A 24,605-nucleotide genomic window follows, 5' to 3' on the forward strand; every position below is an offset into this window, starting at 1 on the left:
ACACTACTTCCACAATAGGATAAAACATACAGTCTTTAAGTATATATACAGTACCAGTCAAAAGTTTGGACACACCTACTCATTCAAGCGTTTTTCTTTATTTTTACTATTTTCTACATTGTAGAATAATAGTGAAGGCATCAAAACTATTAAATAACACATGGAATCATGCAGTAACCAAAAAAGTGTTAAACAAATCAATATATATTTTAGATTTGAAATTCTTCAAATTAGCCACCCTTTGCTTTGATGAAAGCTTTGCACACTCTTGGCATTCTCTCAAATAACTTAATGAGGAATGCTTTTCAAACAGTCATGAAGGAGTTCCCACATATACTGAGCACCTGTTGACTGCTTTTCCTTCACTCTGCGGTCTAACTCATCCCAATTCAATTCAATTGGGTTGAGGTCAGGTGATTGTGGAGGCCAGGTCATCTGAAGCAGCACTCCATCACTCTCATTGGTCAAATAGCCCTTACACAGCCTGGATGTGTGTTTTGGGTCATTGTCCTGTTGAAAAACAAATGATAGTCCCACTAAATGCAAACCAGATGGGATGGCATATTGCTGCAGAATGCTGTGGTAACCATGCTCGTTAAGCGTGCCTTGAATTCTAAATAAATAAGCAAAGCACCCCCACACCATGACACCTCCTCCATGCTTTATGGTGGGAACCACACGTTGAGATCATACGTTCCCCTACTCTGCGCCTCACCAAGACACGGCAGTTAGAACTAAAAATCTACAATTTGAACTCATCAGAGCAAATGACATATTTCCACTGGTCAAATGTCCATTGCTCATGTTTCTTGGCCCAAGCAAGTCTCTTCTTATTGGTGTCCTTTTGTAGTGGTTTATTTGCAGCAATTCGACCATTAAGGACTGATTCACATGCCTAGTTAAATAAAGGTTAAATAAATCAAATGAAAAATACAATTTACGCAGTCTCCTCTGAATAGTTGATGTTGAAATGTGTCTGTTACTTGAACGCTGAAGCATTTATTTGGGCTGCAATCTGAGGTGCAGTTAACTCTAATGAACATGTCCTCTGCAGCAAGGGTAACTATGGGTCTTCCTTTCCTGTGGCGGTCCTCATGAGAGCCAGTTTCATCATAGCGCTTGATGTTTGTTGTGACTGCACTTGAAGAAACTTTAAATGTTCTTGACATTTTCTGGATTGACTGACCTTCATGTCTTAAAGTAATGTGGACTGTCATTTGTCTTTGCTTATTTCAGCTGTTCTTGCCATAATATGGACTTGGTCTTCTGTATACCACCCCTGCTGTACCTTGTCACAACACAACTGATTGGCTCAAACATATTAAGAAGGAAAGAAGTTGCACAAATTACCTTTCAACAATACACACCTGTTAATTGAAATGCATTCCGGGTGACTACCTCATGAATCTGGTTGAGAGAATGCCAAGAGTGTGCAAAGCTGTCAGAGCAAAGGGTGGCTAATTTTAACAATCTCAAATATAAAATATATTTTGATTTGTTTAACAGTTTTTTACTTACTACATGATTCCATATGTGTTATTTCATAGCTTTGCTGTCTTCACTATTATTCTACAATGTAGAAAATAGTAAAAATAAAGAAAAATCCTTGAATGAGTAGGTGTGTCCAAATGTTTGACTGGTACTGTATATTTAAGAAGTGTATCTGAAGGTTTGATGGTGAAAAAAGGCTGGGGAAATGATTGCAGTGTTTTTGGCTTGCGTTTGGATGAGTTCTTTCCTTATTAAAGTGTGACCAACTGGGGATGGTTTTGGTTGCCAATAAGGTCCATTAGAAATCTGTCTGCACTCCAAAAATCATGACTGAAATGAGCAAAGCTAATAGGGAATAACATTTTGGACTTTGGAGTTCTACTTTTCTTTTTTAACTTTGATCCAGCACTCAATATTCTGTAATTATTTACATAGTTAAATACAGGTTAAAAAAAGAAAATAATAATAATAATAATTAAGCTTTCATCCAACCCACAAGGATCCATGATAAAATGAGTATGCAGAAATTTGATGTCAAAAAATGTCCCTATCGATCTCATGGCCAGCAATGAAGATGAACACCAACCCTGCTTGTGCCTTAGAAATAATACATTCAATATACTGTATAATACCATATTCAACATTATCTACTCTACTCTAAGCCTACTGTTTTTTATTCATAAGATAAAGAAAGTCATCCCAAAATGTTTAGGACCTTATATCCTTCCCCTGACTCTAAATTGCCACTGCTACTCCTTATTACACCCGGTCTCAGGGATGGCTAACTCTGGAATTGCCTTTAGTCTCTAATGAGTTAGGTAAATCAGCTTTTAGATTTCTTGCACCTTATTTGTGGAATCTTCAAAATGTTCTTAAATTTGATGTTCTGGTGCCTTTTCTGTATTTTCTGTAATTCAAGGCTCGTCTTCGAAAGAGACTCAGTTTGACTTCCTGATAAAATAAAGGTTAAATATGTACATTAATAAAACATTACCTGCAGTCTCCATATCGGTGTGCATGTGTGTGTGCCTGTTAATATGTGTGTGTATGTGCATGTGTGTGTTTGCCTGTTAATATGTGTGTGTGTGTCTGTTAATATGTGTGTGTGTGTGTGTGTCTCAGCTTAGGAAAGCAGCTCATTTGCTAGGCCCGGCTTGGTAAGGGGAGGACAGTGAGATTGGCAGGTCTCCTCTGGTCTCCTCTGCACCCAAGCCAGCACCAGGGCTCCTGATGAGGCTGCCTGCCTGTTTCCTCAGAGCTGCCTTATCCGCACAGGTAATTTGCCCCTCTGTGATTACACTTACAGGACTAGGGAACAGGGATGCACACACACACACACACACACACACACACACACACACACACACACACACACACACACACACACACACACACACACACACACACACACACACACACACACACACACACACACACACACACACACACACACACACACACACACACACACACACACACACACACACACACACACACATGCACACATTGGCAAGTATGCACGCACATGCACGGGTTATGCACGCACACACACACTTTCCCTTTTCACCCTAGTCATCCTGTGTTGAGCACCAAAAAAGGCTGACAACAGCAGCACACAGTGGTATGGCTCCTGGTGGTTAAGATACACAAGGAGCTGCTGTTGCTGTTGTGCTTTCAGTATCACTCTTACTGTTGCTGTGTTTAGTCCAAGCTGTTAGAGAGGAAACCATGCACACAGAAGCAGTCAGTGAAACAACAAGGTTCAGCAGCGCTAGACCGGAGGCTTCATGCTGTAACGCAATGGGTCCATACTTGCGAATATTAGAAAAAGTTTGTTTAACCTGGACCTCCGTCTCAAAATGCACAGCAGCAAATTACAATTGTAGACATAGTTGCATGTGACAGAACGCTACATTGTAACTGTCCACTGGGCACAAACGTCAATTCAACGTCTAATCCATGTTGGTTCAATGTAATTTCATTGAAATTATGTGGAAACATCGTTGATTCAATCAGTGAGTGCTCCATCAGATAACCTAGCACACGTTAGCCCTATGCTAACCTCACCAGCTGACAGTGATTTCACAGATTTCCGCATCAGCCTATCAAAGGTCTTTATATTCACCAACCAATGCCATTTCTTAAAATAGGACAACTTGACCCCCAGAGGAGTATTTTAAACCATATTCATGGTTTACTTTTGTTCCTCTTGGTCTGCCTCAAGTGTAGAGTGACAAAATGGCATGCGTATTTGTGTAAATGTCTATAAATCTTTTTAATCATGCATCCTCGACTAGGCTACTAGCTAATAACGTTAGACACAATTCAAAAGGCAATTTTTAGCATAAGAATAAATCCCACGTCTTTTGTTCATCTGTTTCACACACATCCATACAATTTTGCAAGATGTAGGACATGTGTATTTGTCTTTGTTTTTTCCCTTGTAAATAGCCGGCCCTTTTCGTATATATATTAATATCACTTTCTATCTACGAACTAAAAATAATTTCCTGCAACCCGCCTCACCCAATGTGGTACAGATCTGCTATTTTTATTCCTTATTACTGGAACTTCCATCAGCAGTTAGCCAGCTAAATAGCTACTAGTCTTTGTTAGTCATGGCTTAGCTCGGACAACATCTGCCAGTCTGCACAGCGCGATATCAACCCAGAGCACATCAGACTGCTTCTCTCTACCATATCACCGGAATCCTGCCACTCTGGATCATTACACCGGATCATTACACTGGATCATCGCAGCTAGCTAGCTGCAAACGAGTGGCTATGGTTAGCTAATGCCTCTGTCCCGAAGCAAGCACCAGCTAGCCTCGAGCTAGGCCCATATACCAGCTAATTTTAGGGTGACAATACCTCCTTTGCCAATTGGCTTGGACCTTTTATTGTCAACACGGAGCCCCGCCGATCGATCACGACTGGACTGCCGACGTGATCGATGTCGCCGAAGAACCATCTACTAGCCCTGGCCCGCTAGCTTTTCTGAACGCTGTGTCCCCTGCTCGCCTAGAGTAGTAGTGACTACCGAACGGCACCCTGACTCACCTATTGCTGCTCTTGTGACCCTATGATCACTCGGCTACACAGCTGATATCCCCTGGACTGTTTCAATAACACGGTACCTCATTTTGTTTACCTGTCGGCCCCAGCCTCAAACTGAGGTCCTGTATGTACCTAACTGACCTGCTCTGCCCATTCATTGTCAATTACCGTTGTTGTCTTTGCGCTCCTGATTAACACCTGTGATCGCTTTATGCCTCTCTCTAATGTCAATATGCCTTGTCTACTGCAGCCAAGGCTAGTTCTTATTATTTTATTTCACTGTTGAACCCTCAGTCCCGCTCAAAATGCCTTAGATAGCTCTTTTGGCCCAACCCACAGACACGCGGAGACCTCACCTGGCTTAACTGGTGCCTCCAGAGACAAAACCTCTCACATCGTCACTCAACGCCTAGGTTTACCTCCACAGTACTCAGATGCTACCATACCCTTGTCTGTACATTATGCCTTGAATCCATTCTACAACACCCAGAAATCTGCTTCTTTTATTCTCTGTCCCCAACGCACTAGACGACCAGTTCTTATAGCCTTTAGCCGTACCCTTATCCTACTCCTCCTCTGCTCCTCTGGTGATGTAGAGGTTAACCCAGGCCCTGTAGCACCAAGTTCCACTCCTATTCCCCAGGTGCTATCATTTGACTTCTGTAACCATAAAAGCCTTGGTTTCATGCATGTTGACATCAGAAGCCTCCTCCCTAAATTTATTTTATTCACTGCTTTAGCATACTCCGCCAACCCCGATGTCCTAGCCGTGTCTGAATCCTGGCTTAGGAAGTCCACCAAAAATGCAGAAATGTCCATCCCCAACTACAACATTTTCCGCCAAGATAGAACTGCCAAAAGGGGTGGAATTGCCATCTACTGCAGAGATAGCCTGCAGAGTTCTGTCATGCTATCCAGGTTTGTGCACAAACAGCTCCAGCTTCTACTTTTAAAATTCAAAAATATGTCTCTCACTGTTTCCGCTTGTTATAGACCACCCTCAGCCCCCAACGGTGCCCTGGACACCATATGTTAATTATTTGCCCCCCATTTATTTTCAGAGTTTGTACTGTTAGTTGACCTAAACTGGGATATGGAAGTGGCCTCTATTTTGAAAGCTCCATGTTCCATTGAATGCCTTCCCTCCATTTAAAGGGATATCAACCAGATTCCTTTTCCTATGTCTTCCCCATGTTGTGAACAGTCTTTAGACATAGTTTCAGGCTTTTATTTTGAAAAATGAGCGGGAAAGATCACATCGCGTCAGTGTATAGCTGGGTGTCCCCAGAGTTTTGCTTGTGCAACAGTTTGGAGCAGCCATTGTGTCTCTCTCTCCCATTGACGAAGCTATAGTCCCGGTTGATATATTATCGATTATATATTGAAAAAACAAACAGAGGATTGATTATAAAAAACATTTTACATGTTTCTGTGAACATTACGGATTCTATTTGGAATTTTCGTCTGCGATGTCGTGACAGCTCGAGCCTGTGGATTTCTGAACATAACGCGCCAAACAAATGGAGGTATTTTGGATATAAAAATAATCTTTATGGAACAAAAGGAACATTTATTGTGTAACTGGGAGTGCAAGTATCCGAAGATCATCAAAGGTAAGCGATTTAATTTATTGCTTTTCTGACTTTCGTGAACCAATCAACTTGAGAATTTCGAGAATTTCAATAAGCATTTTTCTACGGCTGGCCGTGCTTTCCACCTGGCTACTCCTCCTCCTGGTCAACAGCTCTGCACCCCCCACAGCAACTTGCCCAAGAATCCCCCATTTCTCTATCACCCAAATCCAGATAGGTGATGTTCTGAAAGAGCAGAAAAATCTGGACCCTTACAAATCAGCTGAGCTAGAAATCTGGACCTTCTCTTTCCACAGCAATTGTTGCAACCCCTATTACTAGACTGTTCAACTACTATTTTGTATCGTCTGAGATCCCGAAATATTGGAAAGCTGCCACGGTCAACCCCCTCTTCAAAGGTGGAGACACTCTAGACCCAAACTGATACAGACCTATATCCATCCTGCCCTGCCTTTCTAAAGTCTTCAAAAGCCAAGTTAACAAACAGATCACCGACCATTTCGAATCCCACTGTACCTTCTCCGCTATACAACCTGGTTTCCGAGCCGGTCATGTGTGCACCTCAGCCACGCTCAAGGTCCTAAACGATATCATAACTGCCATCGAAAAAAAGACAATACTGTGCAGCCATCTTCATCGACCTGGCCAAAGCTTTCGACTCTGTCAGTCACCGCATTCTTATCGGCAGACTCAACAGCCTTGGTTTCTCAAATGACTTCTTCGACTTGTTCACCAACTACTTCTCAGGTAGAGTTCAGTGTGTCAAATTGGAGGGCCTGTTGTCCGGACCTCTGGCAGTCTCTATGGGGGTGCCACAGGGTTGAATTCTCCGGCCGACTCTTTTCTCTGTATACATCAATGATGTCGCTCTTGCTGCTGGTGATTCTTTGATCCACCTCTACGCAAACTACACCATTCTGTATACTTCTGGCCCTTCTTTGGACACTGTGTTAACCTGTTGCGATTCTAGGGGCAGTATTTTCATTTTTGGAAAAAAAACGTTCCTGTTTTAAACGGGATATTTTGTCAGGAGAAGATGCTAGAATATGCATATAATTGACAGCTTTGGATGGAAAACACTAACGTTTCCAAAACTGTAAAGATATTGTCTGTGAGTATAACACAACTGATGTTGCAGGCGAAAGCCAGAGAAAAATCCAATCTGGAAGTGCCCCATATTTTGAAAGCGCTGCATGCCAATGAATCCCCATTGAGCTGTGAATGTGCTATGAACCAGCTTTCTACGTATTTCCCAAGGTGTCTACAGCATTGTGATGTAGTTTTACGCATTTATGTTGAAGAATACCCGTAGGGGGCTACATTGCGCAAGTGGTCACATGGTGCTCCCGGAGAAAATCTCGCGTAAAGTACAGACGTAGCCATTATTCCAATCGCTTCTACTGAGAAACCAATTGTCCCGATGGATATATTATCGAATAGATATTTGAAAAACACCTTGAGGATTGATTCTAAACAACATTTGCCATGTTTCTGTCGATATTATGGAGGTAATTTGGAATATTTTTTGGTGTTGTCGTGACCACAATTTCCTGTCGATTTCTCAGCCAAACATTAGGAACAAACTGAGCTATTTCACCTACAAAAATAATATTTTGGGAAAAAATGAACTTTGGCTCTCTACCTGGGAGTCTCATGAGTGAAAACATCTGAAGTTCATCAAAGGTAAATTTAATGTGATTGCGTTTCTGATTTTCGTGACAAGGTTGCCTGCTGCTAGCAAGGCATAATGCTATGCTAGGCTATCGATAAACTTACACAAATGCTTGTCTAGCTTTGGCTGTAAAGCATATTTTGAACATATGAGATGACAGGGTGATTAACAAAATGCTAAGCTGTGTTCCAATATATTTCACTTGTGATTTTCATGAATAGGAAGATTTTCTAGGAAGATTTATGTCCGTTGCGTTATGCTAATTAGTGTCCGATGATGACAACGGTCCCGTTCACGGGATGGGGTGTCAGTAGAGGTTAACATACCTCCAGCTGCTCTTAAATGCAAGTAAAACGAAATGCATGCTCTTCAACTGATCGCTGCCTGCACCCGCCCGTCTAGCATCACTACTCTGGACAGACGGTTCTGACTTAGAATATGTGGACAACTACAAATACCTAGGTGTCTGGTTAGACTGTAAACTCTCCTTCCAAACTCACATTCAGCATCTCCAATACAAAATTAAATCTAGAATCGGCTTCCTATTTCGTAACAAAGCATCCTTCCACACTCTACTCAGCAAATTTGATGTAGTCTATCACAGTGCCATCCGTTTTGTCACCAAAGCCCCATATACCACCCATCACTGCAACCTGTATGCTCTCGTTGGCTGGCCCTCACTTCATAATCGTCGCCAAACCCCACTGGCTCCAGGTCATCTATAAGTCTTTGCTAGGTAAAGTCCCGCCTTATCTCATATAACTGGTCACCATGGCAGCACCCACCCATAGCATGCGCTCCAGCAGGTATATTTCACTGGTCATCCCCAAAGCCAACTCCTCCTTTGGCCGCCTTTTCTTACAGTTCTCTGCTGCCAATGACTGGAAGAAATTGCAAAAATCACTGAAGCTGGAGTCTTATCTCTCCCTCGCTAACTTTAAGCATCAGCTGTCAGGGCAGCATACAGATCATTGCACCTGTACACAGCCCATCTGTAAATAGCCCACCCAACTACCTCATCCCTGTACTGTTATTTATTTTTTGCTCCTTTGCACCCCAGTATCTCTGCTTGGACGTTAATCTTCTGCACATCTATCACCAGTGTTTAATTGCTAAATTGTAATTATTTCACTACTATGGCCTATTTATTGCCTTACCTCCCTAATCTTACTACATTTGCAGAAACTGTATATATACTTTTATATTGTGTTATTGACTGTATGTTTGTTTATCCCATGTGTAACTCTGTGTTGTTGTTTGTGTCACACTGCTTTGCTTTATCTTGGCCAGGTCGCAGTTGTAAATGAGAACTTGTTCTCAACTGGCCTACCTGGTTAAATAAAGGTGTTCTCAACTGGCCTACCTGGTTAAATAAAGGTGTTCTCAACTGGCCTACCTGGTTAAATAAAGGTGTTCTCAACTGGTCTACCTGGTTAAATAAAGGTGAAAAAAAGATGGTGGTCTTGTCAAATTGCTGTCATGTACCTCCATTACAATCACTACCAGGTGGCATACACCACTAAACTGGTTAACTGTGAATCTTCAGGGCACAGTAAAAGTGGGTTCAAGGCCCTCTTCACTACTGGACCTCAAAGCTTGATTTAAATAATGCAAATTTGTTGGAGTGGATGAAGGAGATCAGCTACAATGTAGCGTTCTATCACACGCAAGCAAATATACAATTGTAATTGGTTGAGGCACATTGTGTGCAAGTATGGCACCAATGTGTCTGAGGTCTGTAACAACAACTATTTTACAATGGCAAAACAATTAGGCCATTTTTGCCTTCGAGAAGATTAAGCAACTGTATGCCTTCTGCAGCATTGATTACAACAAATTACTGCATCTTATGTGAATATCTCCCAGCACATGTATGTGCCAAATGTATCATGGGACCCATGCGCTATCCTGAAACCCCTTACTTCCATTTAAATAATACAAACAATCACTTGTTATCTTATAACCATTGAATAGGGGTCTGACTGCTCAGTGCCTAAAAGCTTCAGTTGTAACACATCCACAAAAGCAGCAACCTCCATTTCAAACTGACAGGCATGACTCTGATGCACTCTGATCTGGAACGAAAAGCCATCACTCTGCCTGTCTAGTTTTAATCAACAGATGTGGTCCCAGGAGAGAGCATGGCACTATGAGGACCAACAGACCAACACTCACCATTAAAGACAGACACAGGGTATGTCCAAAATGGCAACCTATACCCTATATAGTACACACTACTTCTGACCAGGGCCCATAGGGTGCAATTTCAGACACAGGACCAGAAGCACATCTGCATGACTCAGCCCTTCTGTGTTTGGTGTATTTGTCATTGTGCTGACATTCCACAGGGGATGGGAGAGTAAATCATTTAAGAAAAAGGGAGATAAACTCTGTTTTTCTTATCCATTGAATTATGTTTTGTTAGTCTTTTGTTAGGCTCTACGCCACATAAAAAAAAATGAATCAATGTCTTTGTTCCCAATTGGTCGCACGGAAATGGCACTCATTTATAACCAGTTTCATCTTCTTTTCATGAGATTATTCTCTTTGTTCAAGGTGTGCTGTCGAGTGCTTATCACTGAGCCTTTGTTGAACAGTTTTAGTAATTACAGATTAAATACTTTAAGCAGACCCTGAAAGAGTCTGAAATATTTGTGCTTTATCCTTCTAAAAGTCCATACTCTTCAGACGACACATACAGCTAAAATGGCTATGAATGACAATGATAATGGTATCAAAAGGAATATCCATATCAATAAGCGCACATGAAAATGAACATCTCTAGAGTCTATAATTAATCTGTGTTTTAAAAACAGCCACTTGTTTGTATCTTCTTCACTTAACACTTTCCATACCCTCTTATCTTACACCTGCTTTAGTAAAACTCTTTCATCAACTGCTGCTCTGCTCTCCATGCTATTCTTACTCTGGTATAACATTTCCAAGTATGTATTTTTTAACTATTAGACAAGCAACCCTGAAAAGATGATGGGCCTCCTCAGAAGAGCTGTCCTGCTTCCATAACATAAAATACCACATTTAAACCACAACCATACAGCTGCTGTCCCTTTGTTTCCCACGCTGAGCTGGGTTGAGCCATGATAAAGCCTGCTCTCTGCTCTGCGTCAGGGCCTGGCTGAGGCTCTCTTATTTCGGGGAAGCACTCTGATTCCTGGGCTGGAGAGGATGGAGGGAATGGAGGGGATGCCCATGTGTTATAACTCTATGATGGCCATCTCAACCCTAGATGACATTTTATGTCTTCTACTGGGAGGGAGGAAAGTATCCCAAACAACTATAAGATTCTGGTCATAAACACACTGATTGCTGGTATGTTTTTGGACAAACAAGACACTCTGGGCTAGAGGATCACCCAGCCTGAACCTCTCCAAGTTGCACACTTTTATGTCACATCCATTAAATCAACATCAATGATGCAGGGACTATAGGGTTGTTTGTCTCTTCCAATGTTTTTATTCAGGTTAATTGTTGTTTGGCTTCTAATGGAGGTAGATGGGAATCCATTTGGAAACAATGAAGGTAGGTTGCACACTTATATATATCAGGTTTTTATTATAGGTGCACAAGTCCATAAAACAAGATGATAATTGTATACAAACTTACAGCTCGAAGAGTTGCAGATTCTGGAAGAGTTGCCATGATAATGTGGTCAGAGGGTTCTTCGATAAGTTTCTGTAGAAGAGAGGGAGAGAGAAAACACATGATAAATGTGTTAGTGCTGGACTGTGTGGTCGAGGCTGATGAAGAAAACAGTATCTGAGAAAAGACAAAGCACAAATAAAACAAAGTGAAAAATCATCAGGGAATAAGTGGTGCTGGAGGGAACGGAGTAGCCCTGACAATCCAATAAAGACAGACTTGGTCATTTTCAAGACAACAAATTAAATAGAGACAGCGAGGACCTGAGGCCTTCAAATCCAATACAAAGAAGGTGGCTGAAAAGCAGATAAGGCATGTAATCACCAGAGCACCGCTCCAAGATGGTAAACCCTGAAATGGAAGTATTCTGTAGAGGGAGAGGGAGTGTCCCACAAAGGGATCTGTTTGTATTCTGCAGAGGGAGAGGGAGTGTCCCACAAAGGGATCTGTTGGTATTCTGTAGAGGGAGAGGGAGTGTCCCACAAAGGGATCTGTTTGTATTCTGCAGAGGGAGAGGGAGTGTCCCACAAAGGGATCTGTTTGTATTCTGCAGAGGGAGAGGGAGTGTCCCACAAAGGGATCTGTTTGTATTCTGCAGAGGGAGAGGGAGTGTCCCACAAAGGGATCTGTTGGTATTCTGTAGAGGGAGAGGGAGTGTCCCACAAAGGGATCTGTTTGTATTCTGCAGAGGGAGAGGGAGTGTCCCACCAAGGGATCTGTTTGTATTCTGTAGAGGGAGAGGGAGTGTCCCACAAAGGGATCTGTTTGTATTCTGCAGAGGGAGAGTGAGTGTCCCACAAAGTGATCTGTTTGTATTCTGCAGAGGGAGAGTGAGTGTCCCACAAAGGGATCTGTTTGTATTCTGCAGAGGGAGAGGGAGTGTCCCACAAAGGGATATGTTTGTATTCTGCAGAGGGAGAGTGTGTCCCACAAAGGGATCTGTTTGTATTCTGCAGAGGGAGAGGGAGTGTCCCACAAAGGGATCTGTTTGTATTCTGCAGAGGGAGAGGGAGTGTCCCACAAAGGTATCTGTTTGTATTCTGTAGAGGGAGAGGGAGTGTCCCACAAAGGGATATGTTTGTATTCTGCAGAGGGAGAATGTGTCCCACAAAGGGATCTGTTTGTATTCTGCAGAGGGAGAGGGAGTGTCCCACAAAGGGATCTGTTTGTATTCTGCAGAGGGAGAGGGAGTGTCCCACAAAGGGATCTGTTTGTATTCTGCAGAGGGAGAGTGAGTGTCCCACAAAGGGATCTGTTTGTATTCTGCAGAGGGAGAGGGAGTGTCCCACAACGGGATCTGTTTGTATTCTGCAGAGGGAGAGGGAGTGTCCCACAAAGGGATCTGTTTGTATTCTGCAGAGGGAGAGTGAGTGGCCCACCAGATGATCTGTTTGTATTCTGCAGAGGGAAAGGGCGAGGGAGTGGCCCACCAAATGATCTGTTTGTATTCTGCAGAGGGAGAGTGAGTGGCCCACCAAAGGATCTGTTTGTATTCTGCAGAGGGAGAGTGAGTGGCCCACCAAATGATCTGTTTGTATTCTGAAGAGGGAGAGTGAGTGGCCCACCAAAGGATCTGTTTGTATTCTGAAGAGGGAGAGTGAGTGGCCCACCAAAGGATCTGTTTGTATTCTGCAGAGGGAGAGTGAGTGGCCCACCAAAGGATCTGTTTGTATTCTGCAGAGGGAGAGTGAGTGGCCCACCAAAGGATCTGTTTGTATTCTGCAGAGGGAGAGTGAGTGGCCCACCAAAGTATCTGTTTGTATTCTGCAGAGGGAGAGTGAGTGGCCCACCAAAGGATCTGTTTGTATTCTGCAGAGGGAGCTTCAGCTGATAACCATGTATTTATTTTTAAAAAATTGTCATTTAACAGATGCTCTTATCCACAGCGACTTACAATTCAAAAATGTGTGAACTTACAGAAGTGAAAAATGATATGCTACAGCCTGACATACGAGGCTATGCTCAAGCACAACGCAATGATGTGAAAATATTGCACCATCAAACTAACACAGTGGGAAGCCCACTAGGGATCATTCACCCAAGCCCACTCGAACCCTTCTCTGTGAAGAGACAGTGAGCACCAGGGGCTGAATCACTAACAGTGGAGCATAACGAACAGCCCCTCATTATCAATATTCATTGAATACTTCATATACTTAATACCCTAACAATGCCCTGGTTAGATCCTAGCAGACCTGGCTGACAGATAATCAATGCATTCCACTGCATTCTTACCACTTGTCTGGCCCTGGGGACCGGGGGACTGCTGCCTAGCTGCCTGTCTGTCACTGACCTGACCCCTCTGCTGCTCTGCTCTGCAGCACCATGGACAGTGAGGGACTACAACACATACACCTCTCAGTAGTCTCTCTTTATAGGACCATTCATTGACAGTGCAAGACCTCTGAGACAACGCTGACCTTCCCTCAGTATACAGAACTATGGGTACAGGAGTATCTATCAGTGCTGTCCATAGTCCATATTGCTGTATAATATACAGTGCATACTCCTTACCTGCTCCTCTCTACTACAGGACCATGGACAGCTGCCATTGTCATACACAGCCCTAATATGCTCTTACTTCAGCACCATAGACAGTGAGATATATAGCAGCATAGGCAGTTCAGGCTAGTTTCACAAATAGAGATGAAATCATCCCACTTCACACTAAATCCAACCCTATCTGGGACCTGGCGGTAGGTAGAATAAGCTCAGTATCCGTCATTACGGGAAAGAAGCCGGCCTCAATTGGTCAGGCACAGGAGGCTCTTCAGCAGCCACTGTGACTAATTCAGCTAGAGGATACGGAGAGTCAAATTACCCAGCTGAGGGCTGGCTGCCTGTGCCCCACACTACAGCCCAATCCCCATCACACACACACACCTTCTCCCTGCAGTGGGTACTCATTCACTCCATTTCAAGGATTTAATATCACTGGGTTGCGGTAGACAGAGTCTGTACCATTTTCTATTTACCTCAATCATTGAGGGATACTGAATGAGAGCACCCTTTTAGGAGAAGGGGGTCAATTTCAGGTTAAGATATGGGAAATCTTTCCGTTAATACCATTCAATACCATTATTAGATATGTTATGGAATACTTGATCCATGTGTAGCCTATGTTTTTTATGTGCTTTATGGTTTGGTCTAACAGGAAAAAAGGTCTGTCCAGGTTAATTGCATCAAAATACTACAATCAGAATAGCACACAATCTTTCCTTACATTTCAGAGAGACATGCCTATGCTGCTTAATGTGCCTCCTTGGCTAGTCCTTCAGCTGGTGGTTGGGTGAATAGGGATCACGATACGCTAATACTACTAAACACTGCTATGCTGCTGCACATGCCTGTTTCCATGGCAAAGCAAAAGATTTGTGGCACGGTCTGATTTGATTTATATATTTATTTGTTATTGCCTTCTCTCCCCAAATCCACGGCGCTGTGTGGTGTACTGTCTTCTTTAGTAGAGGGAGGACCTGGGACCACCAGGGCATCTGACCTGGTATTACAGGAGCCGCATCGAGCCAAGTCTCCAGAGACAACTGTAACTAATCCCCAAGCTGCAGGAGTCAGGAGGACTGCAGCACCAAGACGCCAGGAGGACTCAGGATGTTGTTAGCTTCCTCCATAACACATTCCTGTGCACCCCTGGCCCCTGGCATTCTAATCACCTCATTAAATGGAAAATGAGATTATTAAAGCTGCATCCACAGGGACCAGTAGGGGCCGAGTGTTTTTTTCCTACATGTTATTATTCTTGGCACACAAAGGAGGAGTTCATCTGGACACTGTGTATTAGGATAGGGTTTCCCAAACTCGGTCCTGGGACCTGCCCTGGGTGCCTGTTTCGCCCCCCCCCCCTAACACTACACAGCTGATTTAAATAATCAAAGCTTGATGATGAGTTGGTTGTTTGAATAAGCTGTGCAGGGCTAGGGCAAAAACCAAAACATGGACCCAGGGCAGGCCCCAGGACCGAGTTTGGGAAACCCTGTATTAAGAGACCAGTGGTAAGAAAAGAACATGCAGCCAGAGCCAGCCCAGCCAGCAAAAATATTATGTCTGTCTGTCCCTCTGTCTGTCTGTCAAACCTCACCGTCCCCCTGAGGATGGCGAAACACTAATGAGAAATGGGAATTCTACAGACTGCACTGAGAAGGACAATTATAGACACTGGAATTAGATCCAAATCAAGAGTTCCATTCCAAAACGCTATGTATCCGATGTCAGATATTTTTACAAATTTGCTTTTATTGTTTAAAGAAATGACATGCAGCTTATAAAGGCTTCATAAACAAATCATCTATAAACAAATCAAATCCAATTTTATTTGTCACATACACATGGTTAGCAGATGTTAATGTGAGTGTAGCGAAATGCTTGTGCTTCTAGTTCCGACCATGCAGTAATATCTAACATGTAATCTAACAATTTCACAACAACTACCTTATACACACAAGTGTAAAGGAATGAAAAAGAATATGTACGTAAAAATATATGGAAGAGCGATGGCCGAACGGCATAGGCAAGATGCAGTAGATGGTATAGAGTACTGTTTATACATATGAGATGAGTAATGTAGGGTATGTAAACATTATATTAAGTGGCATTGTTTAAAGTGGCAAGTGATACATTTATTACATCCAAATTGTAATTACTAAGGTGGCTAGAGATGAGTCAGTATGTTGGCAACAGCCACTCAATATTAGTGATGGCTGTTTAACAGTCTGATGGCCTTGAGAAGCGTTTTTTCAGAATCTCGGTTCCCGCTTTGATGCACCTGTACTGACCTCACCTTCTGGATGATAGCAGGGTGAACAGGCAGTGGCTAGGGTGGTTGTTGTCCTTGACAATCTTTTTGGCCTTCCTGTGACATCGGGTGGTGTAGGTGTCCTGGAGGGCAGTGTTACGATCAACTAGGAGTGGTGGGTGGTATCAGGCGCAGAGAGCAGGGTTCAGTCTTTCTTTCAAATTTATTCCCCAGCGCAACACAACAGTCACGCCAACACACAGGGCGTATATAAGTTGCCAGTCCAAACAACAGGACAAAATAGTCCGGAGAATAAATGAACGAATAACTCACACCATTCAACACAGAGTAACACAAACACGCCCGCACAAATACCCAGCGGGCCTAGTGCCCTTAAATACCCTACAAACAAACCCTAATACAAAACAGGTGTACCCAATTACCCAATAACCCAAAACAAACGGAAAGGGAATCGATGGTAGCTAATAGGCCGGCGACGACGACCGCCGAGCACCGCCCGAACAGGAAAAGGCACCATCTTCGGCAAGGTTTGTGACAGGCAGGTAGTTTGCCCCCGGTGATGCGTTGTGCAGATCTCACTACCCTCTGGAGAGCCTTACGGTTGTGGATGGAGTAGTTGCCGTACCAGCCGGTGATACAGCCCAACAGGATGCTCTCGATTGTGCATCTGTAGAAGTTTGTGAGTGCTTGATGTGTATGCCGAGGAACATAAAATTTTCCACCTTCTCCACTACTGTCCCGTCGATGTGGATAGGGGGCTGCTCCCTCTGCGGTTTCCTGAAGTCCATGATAATCTCCTTTGTTTTGTTGACATTGAGTGTGAGGTTATTTACCTGACACAACATTCCGATGGCCCTCACCACCTGCCTCTAGGCTGTCTCGTCATTGTTGGTAATCAAGCCTACCACTGTAGTGTCGTCTGCAAACTTGATGATTGAGTTGGGGGCGTGCATGGCCACACAGTCATGGGTGAACAGAGTGTACAGGAGAGGGCTGAGAACGCATCCATGTGGGGCCCCAGTGATGAGGATCAGCGGGGTGGAGATGTTGTTTCCTACCCTCACCACCTGGGTGCGGCCCGTCAGGAAGTCCAGTACCCTGTTGCACAGGGCGGGGTCGAGACCCAGGGTCTCGAGCTTAATGACGAGTTTGGAGGGTACTATGGTGTTAAATGCTGAGCGGTAGTCGATGAACAGCATTCTTACATCGGTATTCCTCTTGTCCAGATAGGTTAGGGCAGTGTGCAGTGTGATTGCGATTGTGTCGTCTGTGGACCTATTGGGGCGGTAAGCAAATTGGAGTGGGTCTAGGGTGTCAGGTAGGGTGGAGGTGATATGGTTCTTGACTAGTCTCTCAAAGCACTTCATGATGACGGAAATGAGTGCTACGGGGAGATAGTAATTTAGCTCAGTTACCTTAGCTTTCTTGGGAACAGGAACAATGGTGTCCCTCTTGAAGCATGTGGGAGCAGCAGACTGGGATAAGATTGATTGAATATGTCCATAAACACACCAGCCAGCTGTTCTGCGCATGCTCTGAGGACCCGGCTACGGATACAGTCTGGGCCAGCAGCCTTGCGAGGGATAACACGTTTAAATGTTTTACTCACGTTGGCTGCAGTGAAGGAGAGTCCGCAGGTTTTGGTAGCAGGCCGTGTCGGTGGCACTGTATTGTCCTCAAAGCGAGCAAAGAAGTTGTTTAGTTTGTCTGGGAGCAAGACATCGTGGTCCGCGACGGGGCTGGTTTTCTTTTTGTAGTCCATGATTGACTGTAGACCCTGCCACATACCTCTCGTGTCTGAGCCGTTGAATTGCAACTCTACTTTGTCTCTATACTGACGCTTAGCTTGTTTGATAGCCTTGTGGAGGCAACAAATGTCATGCTTTAGAAAGGGTTCATAAATGTGGCATAACTGTGACATAACCACCAATGTCAAATGTGAAATAACCCACTATGTCAAATATGACATAAACCTGTGCCATATAAACGGTGGCATAAGCACAGCTTAATAAAGGCTTTATAAATCCTATTAAATTGAGGCTTCACAAAGCATTTATAACCCTGTCATGCATCTTGGTAGAACATTGCAATGCCAGTGTGTTCATTTGTCTGCCAGCTCAGGGACAAGCTACACTATTCACAACACTGTGTCATGTTCAATGTAATTCCATTGCTGGACTTTTTGAAACTTCATCTATTTATATTGTTTAAAAAATGACAAATAAAAGGAAATGAATGGTTTAAACATGTCTTTAGGGTTTATTTGTTTTAGCTGTTAGTGATAATTCCCTAAGTGTTAATACATTTAAAACATCATTCAGGCTTTATGTGTTATGAATGAACAAAGGTGTATGACCTCATAGTAAGTACAGCATCATTTGATATAAAGCATTTATGTATGTGTTATGATTGACCAAAGCCGTCTGACTTTAAAGTAAGTATGGCGTCATGCAATATAGAGTCTTTATGTATGTGTTATGAATGACCAAAGCCATCTGACTTTAAAGTAAGTATTACAGGATGCTACATAAAGTGTCAATAAATAGGTTATTAACATTCTGCTAATTTATGAAGGTTCTCTCATGGTCCACAGGTTACTGTAGGGTGTGTATTTAAATGGGTTGATGGACCTGCAATGCTTGCGTTTTTGTGTGTGTGTCACCCAGCCAAGATGATTTGGAGGGCAGGTATTTATTTTTGGTGCCCATGCTAGAGACCAGTGCTTGATGACCAGCTGTAACAATGGTGCCAACATTTTGTGGCTGATATTTCAGCACGGCAGTGGGGGAATGTGTCAAAGACCTGACTGGGCACTGCACCGCATGGAATGGCTCATTTTTGTTGTGTGTGTGTTGTCTACTGAGGAACAATTTCAATTTCCTGATGTTTGGGGGCTTTCATCAAGGTAAGTGTTTACTGGTGTAACGTTGTCCCCAGGCTATTGTATACACAGCACATATAAGCCTAGAATATCAACCATTCAAAGTTGGCCTTAGTGGGAGTGACCATAGAATTTTATAGGAGTGACCTCATTGAGTAAAGTACAGTATTAGTCACCAGTTTATGTCCTTTGCTAAAATACATTCCCTCTGGTCATTACTTGTTGACACAGTAACAAAGTAATTATGGCTAAACCCTGCCCATTTTCGCAATTGCTCTTCTTAAAATGTGATTTTAAACCTAATCCTAACTAACGAAGGCCAAGTTTGATGCATTGGTCCACCAGTCCTTCTGCACATTTTGGTGGAAGTGTGACTAACATGACTTCACTTTAGAGACTATGCCAACTTTCTGTCACGCCTGCTCCTTGGCGCTCGAAGGCGCCAAGCTCCCCAGCATTACGCACCCCTGCCACCATCATTACACACACCTGCCTTCCCCCGTCACACACATCAGCGATTATTGCACTCACCTGGACTCAATCACCCGTGTCATTACCTCCCCTATATCTGTCTGTTCCCAAGCTCTGTTCCCGGCTCCTGGATTAATGTTTGTTTGTCTTTGCATACCCGGTTCTGAAGCTGTCTCTGTCCTGTTTGATGTCTGTTCCATATTAAATGTTCTACTCCCCATAACTGCTTCTCTTCTCCAGCGTCGATGCTTACAGAATCCTGAAGCCATCAAACTAAGCATCGGGGAGTGCTGGCTTTCAGGTTGATGGTGACGCTGGGTCAATGGATTGTGCATGTGTGCCATTCAGAGGGTGAATGGGCAAGACCAAAAAATGGAAGTGTCTTTTTTATTTTTAACTAGGCAAGTCAGTTAAGAACAAATTCTTATTTACAATGATGGCCTACCCCGGCCAAACCCGCGCCACTCTATGGGACTCCCAATCATGGAACAGATGTGATGCAGCCTGAATTTGAACCAGGTACTGCAGTGACACCTCTTGCACTGAGATGCAGTGTCTTAGACCACTGTGTCACTCAGGAGCCCAGTATATGGCAGTAGGTGCCAGGCACACAGGTTTTTGTCAAGAACTGCTACACTGCTTTAAACCTCAACAACTTCCAGTGTGTATCAACAATGGTCCACCACCCAAGGCCATCCAGCCAACATTGTGTGGGAAGGATTGGAGCCAACTTGGCCAGTATCCTTCTGGAATGCTTTTGACACCTTGTAGAGTCCATGCCCCAACAAATTGAGGCTATTCTGAAGGCAAAAGGGGGGATGCAACTCAATATCAGGAAGGTGTTTTGAATACTCACTATATATACGCACCAATCGCGGAGAAATAAGTAATACTGCTAGGTTTTACACAGTCAAATGTAACAAATCCGTTTTTTAAAGAACTGTACAAATGATACATAATTTAAATCAGTACTTAATATATATATATATTAAAGTATATGAATGAAAAATCTGAGAACAAATATATTTTACACACTCATGAAGGTACCCAAAAACAATCATTTCTGATGAAAAAATACAAATGTGAAAAATGTGTGGATATAGCATTTGGAAATAAACTCTTCAAATATTCTGTCGTTTCTGTATGAAAGTGTGCTCATGAAAATGGCCTGTTGACAGAGGCTTTTATCTGGCTGCTAGACAACAGAGTGTTAGTAGTGATTAGTAAACGTTTTTGCAGTTGTTGACCTGCCCTTTGCAGCATCAAAAGATGATGCTCCCCAGTCTAACAGCCACCTTCCATCTGGGTAACAGTAATATACTGTAGCGATAATGGTATCACATGGGAATGGAACTATGATGTGAGCAGCCTTTCAGAGGGGAAAATAATAGATTCACATCATTAGTCTAAAAATGGAATACAATAACATAATATTTGTAGGAATCCTTATCTCTTGGGGAAGTTTAGCTCACAAATAATCCCTTTCAGATTGTCACACAGACAGAATCAATTACTGGGATGAGGAAGAGGAAAAGCAGGAGCCCAGAGTAAAATACATGTTGTTTAGACACAGTCTACCTTCTGCATGTGTATAGTAGGCATGCATGAGTATGTATAAGCATGTGAGCATGCATAGATATGTCTATTGACCATAGGAGCATGTAGGTATATTAAATGCAAGGCATCCAGACTGTCACTCTACAGTACGTGTGTCCTTGCGTGCAAGTGCCCGTGTCTGTAGTGTATATGTAATATTATAAACTGGATGGTTCGAGCACTGAAGGCTGACTATTTGACAGCCATGGTATATCAGACCGTATATACCGCGGGTATGAAAACACATTTATTTTTACTGCTCTAATTAAATTAGTAACCACTATATAATAGCAATAAGGCACCTCAGGGTTTTGTGATATATGGCCAGTATACCAAGGCTATTGGCTGTGTCGTTGCCAAGAACTGCCTTCTGCCGTAATATGTAGTCGATATACCACACCTCCTCGGGCCTTACTGCTTAATTATGTATAATGAGCCTGAGTGTGTTCTGTGTTACAATACATGGAGAGTGGTGAGTGAGTTGTGTGTGACGGGGGAGGGGGGGTGGAAGAGTGAAGGTGCCCGTTGAGGTGGGTGGATTATGAACCCTATTAACATAAAGAGGGAAGAATTATTACATCTTTTTGAAGCCTTCATTACCTCTTAACCAGGCATTGCACCCATAGCACATGGGAACTCTTTTTCTCCCCCTCTGTTCCGGTGCTCCTCAGCCAGTGTATTTTGTTAGGCTCATTGAATCAGAGCATTGATCATGAGAGAGATTAAGGAGAGAGCAGTCAAAGCCCCAGTGCAATTCATTCTCTGAACAAAATGAAGGTCAGGGGCGGACACTTCCTCTGTAAAGCCTTCCCAAGGTGCCTTGCAGGCCTGGGCATGGGATGCCCCTCGGTAGGTGAGGGAGGGAGATGGAAGATGGATAAATGCAACAATACCTCCCCCATTACTAAGACCTGCCTCCCCCTCACCAGGTCTGCCTCCCAACACCAACACACCACCACCTGTCCGCATGCAGGAATGGAAGTGTCCTTTTCAAAGGTCATTCTTCGTTCCAGTCATGAGAAATGTCAGCTAAAATTGGATTTGTGGAGAGAAGGCAATAACAAATAAATATATAAATCAAATCAGACATCAAATAGGACATGCAGCCTCACACACATAGGAACAGGCATGTCGTTACTTAAAGTGAGAAAGATAAATGTAGAAATGAATCATAGGAGAAGGTCAGAGGCTAAGCGGACAAAGCCTTGTGGTTCAGAGTCAATACGTTCCTTATGACATTTGATCATGTTCTTCACATGCCTTATAGAGCTCAGCAGGGTTTTTTAATTTTTTTTTATAGCAGGCGGGTAAATTTGCACTTGGCTCTGGAATTTATAACTTGTCAATTAACACAATTCAGAGGTGATTAAAATTGCCACAGTAGAGCTGCTGTATACTATGCATATCTTAAGGCGAGTAAATGTACATTGAGTGAGGGTGGAAAAGGTAAAAAGCTGATACTAATGATGTGTTTTTAATAAGGTATTATATTCATGATGTTCATAACATTCGCATATGTGTGTCATGATACTCCGCATAAAAAATAACCACAGAATGTTGATAGCAGTGAGTCCTCCTGATTGGCTCGAGCAGGAGTTTATGGGACACTGGGGCTACAGCCCCTCATCTATAATGCAGATGAAGAAGTCAACGGGAGGACCAGGGCCCATTGTTAATAACATGGCAATTAAACATAGCCTGCAGTCAGATACTCCACACAGTAGGACTCACTTTTATGCTTTTTTCTCTCAGTAGTCTGAAGCCAAAGGCAGTTCCTTAGATCTGCCGAGAGGGAAAGGACTGCTGATGTCAAAATTAGACCAGATAGAGCATCTCAGATGGCACATATTATTGTTTGTCACACAACAGGTGTGAGACCATAGCAGGTTAGCATGGGGTGATGTGGTCATAACTGACATGGACACACTGGGGCCGGTTGGCACCTTCAATGAGAAGCATCTTATTAATATTATGGTACCTGTGGGTGACAAACAGCCAAAAAACACTAACACAGAACATGATTAGGCAGCTCTAAAATGCGTAGATACTACCAAAAACAGACACATTACTAAAATGACAGGGTCATAATTATTTTTGCATTATAACATATATGGGGGTTTAAAAAGTGTTGTTGATGTATGAGACCAGTTTATTCCTACCTGTGAAAAGACCTCACAGATGGAAGATTACACCCCAGAGCCTCGTGTTATGATGGTTATATCTTTTAACAATATTCCCAGATGCCAGAAACTGCTGCAAATCAACTGAAAAAGTTGCTCAATACTTATTGAAATGATGAAAATCTGCAGAAGGGAAAGTATCTGACAGAAGTGAAAAGAGATTGATTCTATGCACTGAAAAACTCTGACTCAATTCAAACCCGCCTCGACAGAATATATAACTATATAACTTTTGTATAAGAAGAACACCAATCTCTTGAATCCCTGGACACATCCATTTATAATATCTCACAAGCATAATCAGAAAAACCACAGGGGGCTGCCTGTGACTATTGTTTCCTGCATCCGACTATCAATTTCTATCTGGCACACTTCCCATCGAAATGAAACATGAAAAGTTTTCTTCAAAACCTTAGGAGTCTCCTTGACACACATTTAACCACAATTAAATACGCTCATTACATCTCAAAGAAAAACAGTTTTCATCAAACACACAGATACTATACACCTGGGTATATAATTCTAACTCAAATAGAATGAAACCATACAAAAAGCCATGAAAGATAAGGGCAATTGCATATACAAGGACTCATGAACAATAGGGTTGAATATCTTCCCGGTATTGTTCTATGTCAAGAATAAATCACTTTTATCCCGGGTAACCCGGCATTTCCCTCCAAAGCCGGAAGTGTCATTAAAGAGCATATAAAGCATATAAATAGGCCTATGTCTGCATTTGAAAATTCAAGCCTGATGCTACCTGAGCCTGATGAGCCATACATTAAAGACATTTTATGAGCACAAGCCTAACAAGCCAAAAAAATCACAAATTATTGTGCCATTATCCAATACATACAGTGAGGGAAAAAAGTATTTGATCCCCTGCTGATTTTGTACTTTTGCCCACTGACTAAGAAACGATCCGTCTATAATTTTAATGGTACGTTTATTTTAACAGTGAGAAACAGAATAACAATAAAATAATCCAGAACAACGCATGTCAAAAATGTTATAAATTGATTTGCATTTTAATGAGGGAAATAAGTATTTGACCCCCCCTCAATCAGAAAGGTTTCTGGCTCCCAGGTGTCTTTTATACAGGTAACGAGCTGAGATTAGGAGCACACTCTTAAAGGGAGTGCTCCTAATCTCAGTCTGTTACCTGTAAAAAAGACACCTGTCCACAGAAGCAATCAATCAATCATATTCCAAACTCTCCACCATGGCCAAGACCA

At 42.8% G+C, this 24,605-nt stretch overlaps 1 protein-coding gene across 4 annotated transcripts in view; it reads right to left on the reverse strand.

The window, feature by feature from the left end:
* The window catches only part of LOC123999529 (NT-3 growth factor receptor-like), a 324,982-nt gene that overhangs the window by 160,310 nt on the left and 140,067 nt on the right, over window positions 1–24,605 (reverse strand). For all 4 annotated transcript variants that reach the window (XM_046305435.1, XM_046305427.1, XM_046305418.1 and 1 more), the window contains exon 4: window positions 11,436–11,504. In XM_046305435.1, coding sequence (XP_046161391.1) covers window positions 11,436–11,504 — 69 coding nt within the window. The remainder of the gene's footprint in view (window positions 1–11,435; window positions 11,505–24,605) is intronic.

Source organism: Oncorhynchus gorbuscha, linkage group LG02 (assembly GCF_021184085.1).
Source record: "Oncorhynchus gorbuscha isolate QuinsamMale2020 ecotype Even-year linkage group LG02, OgorEven_v1.0, whole genome shotgun sequence".
Lineage (NCBI taxonomy): Eukaryota > Metazoa > Chordata > Actinopteri > Salmoniformes > Salmonidae > Oncorhynchus > Oncorhynchus gorbuscha.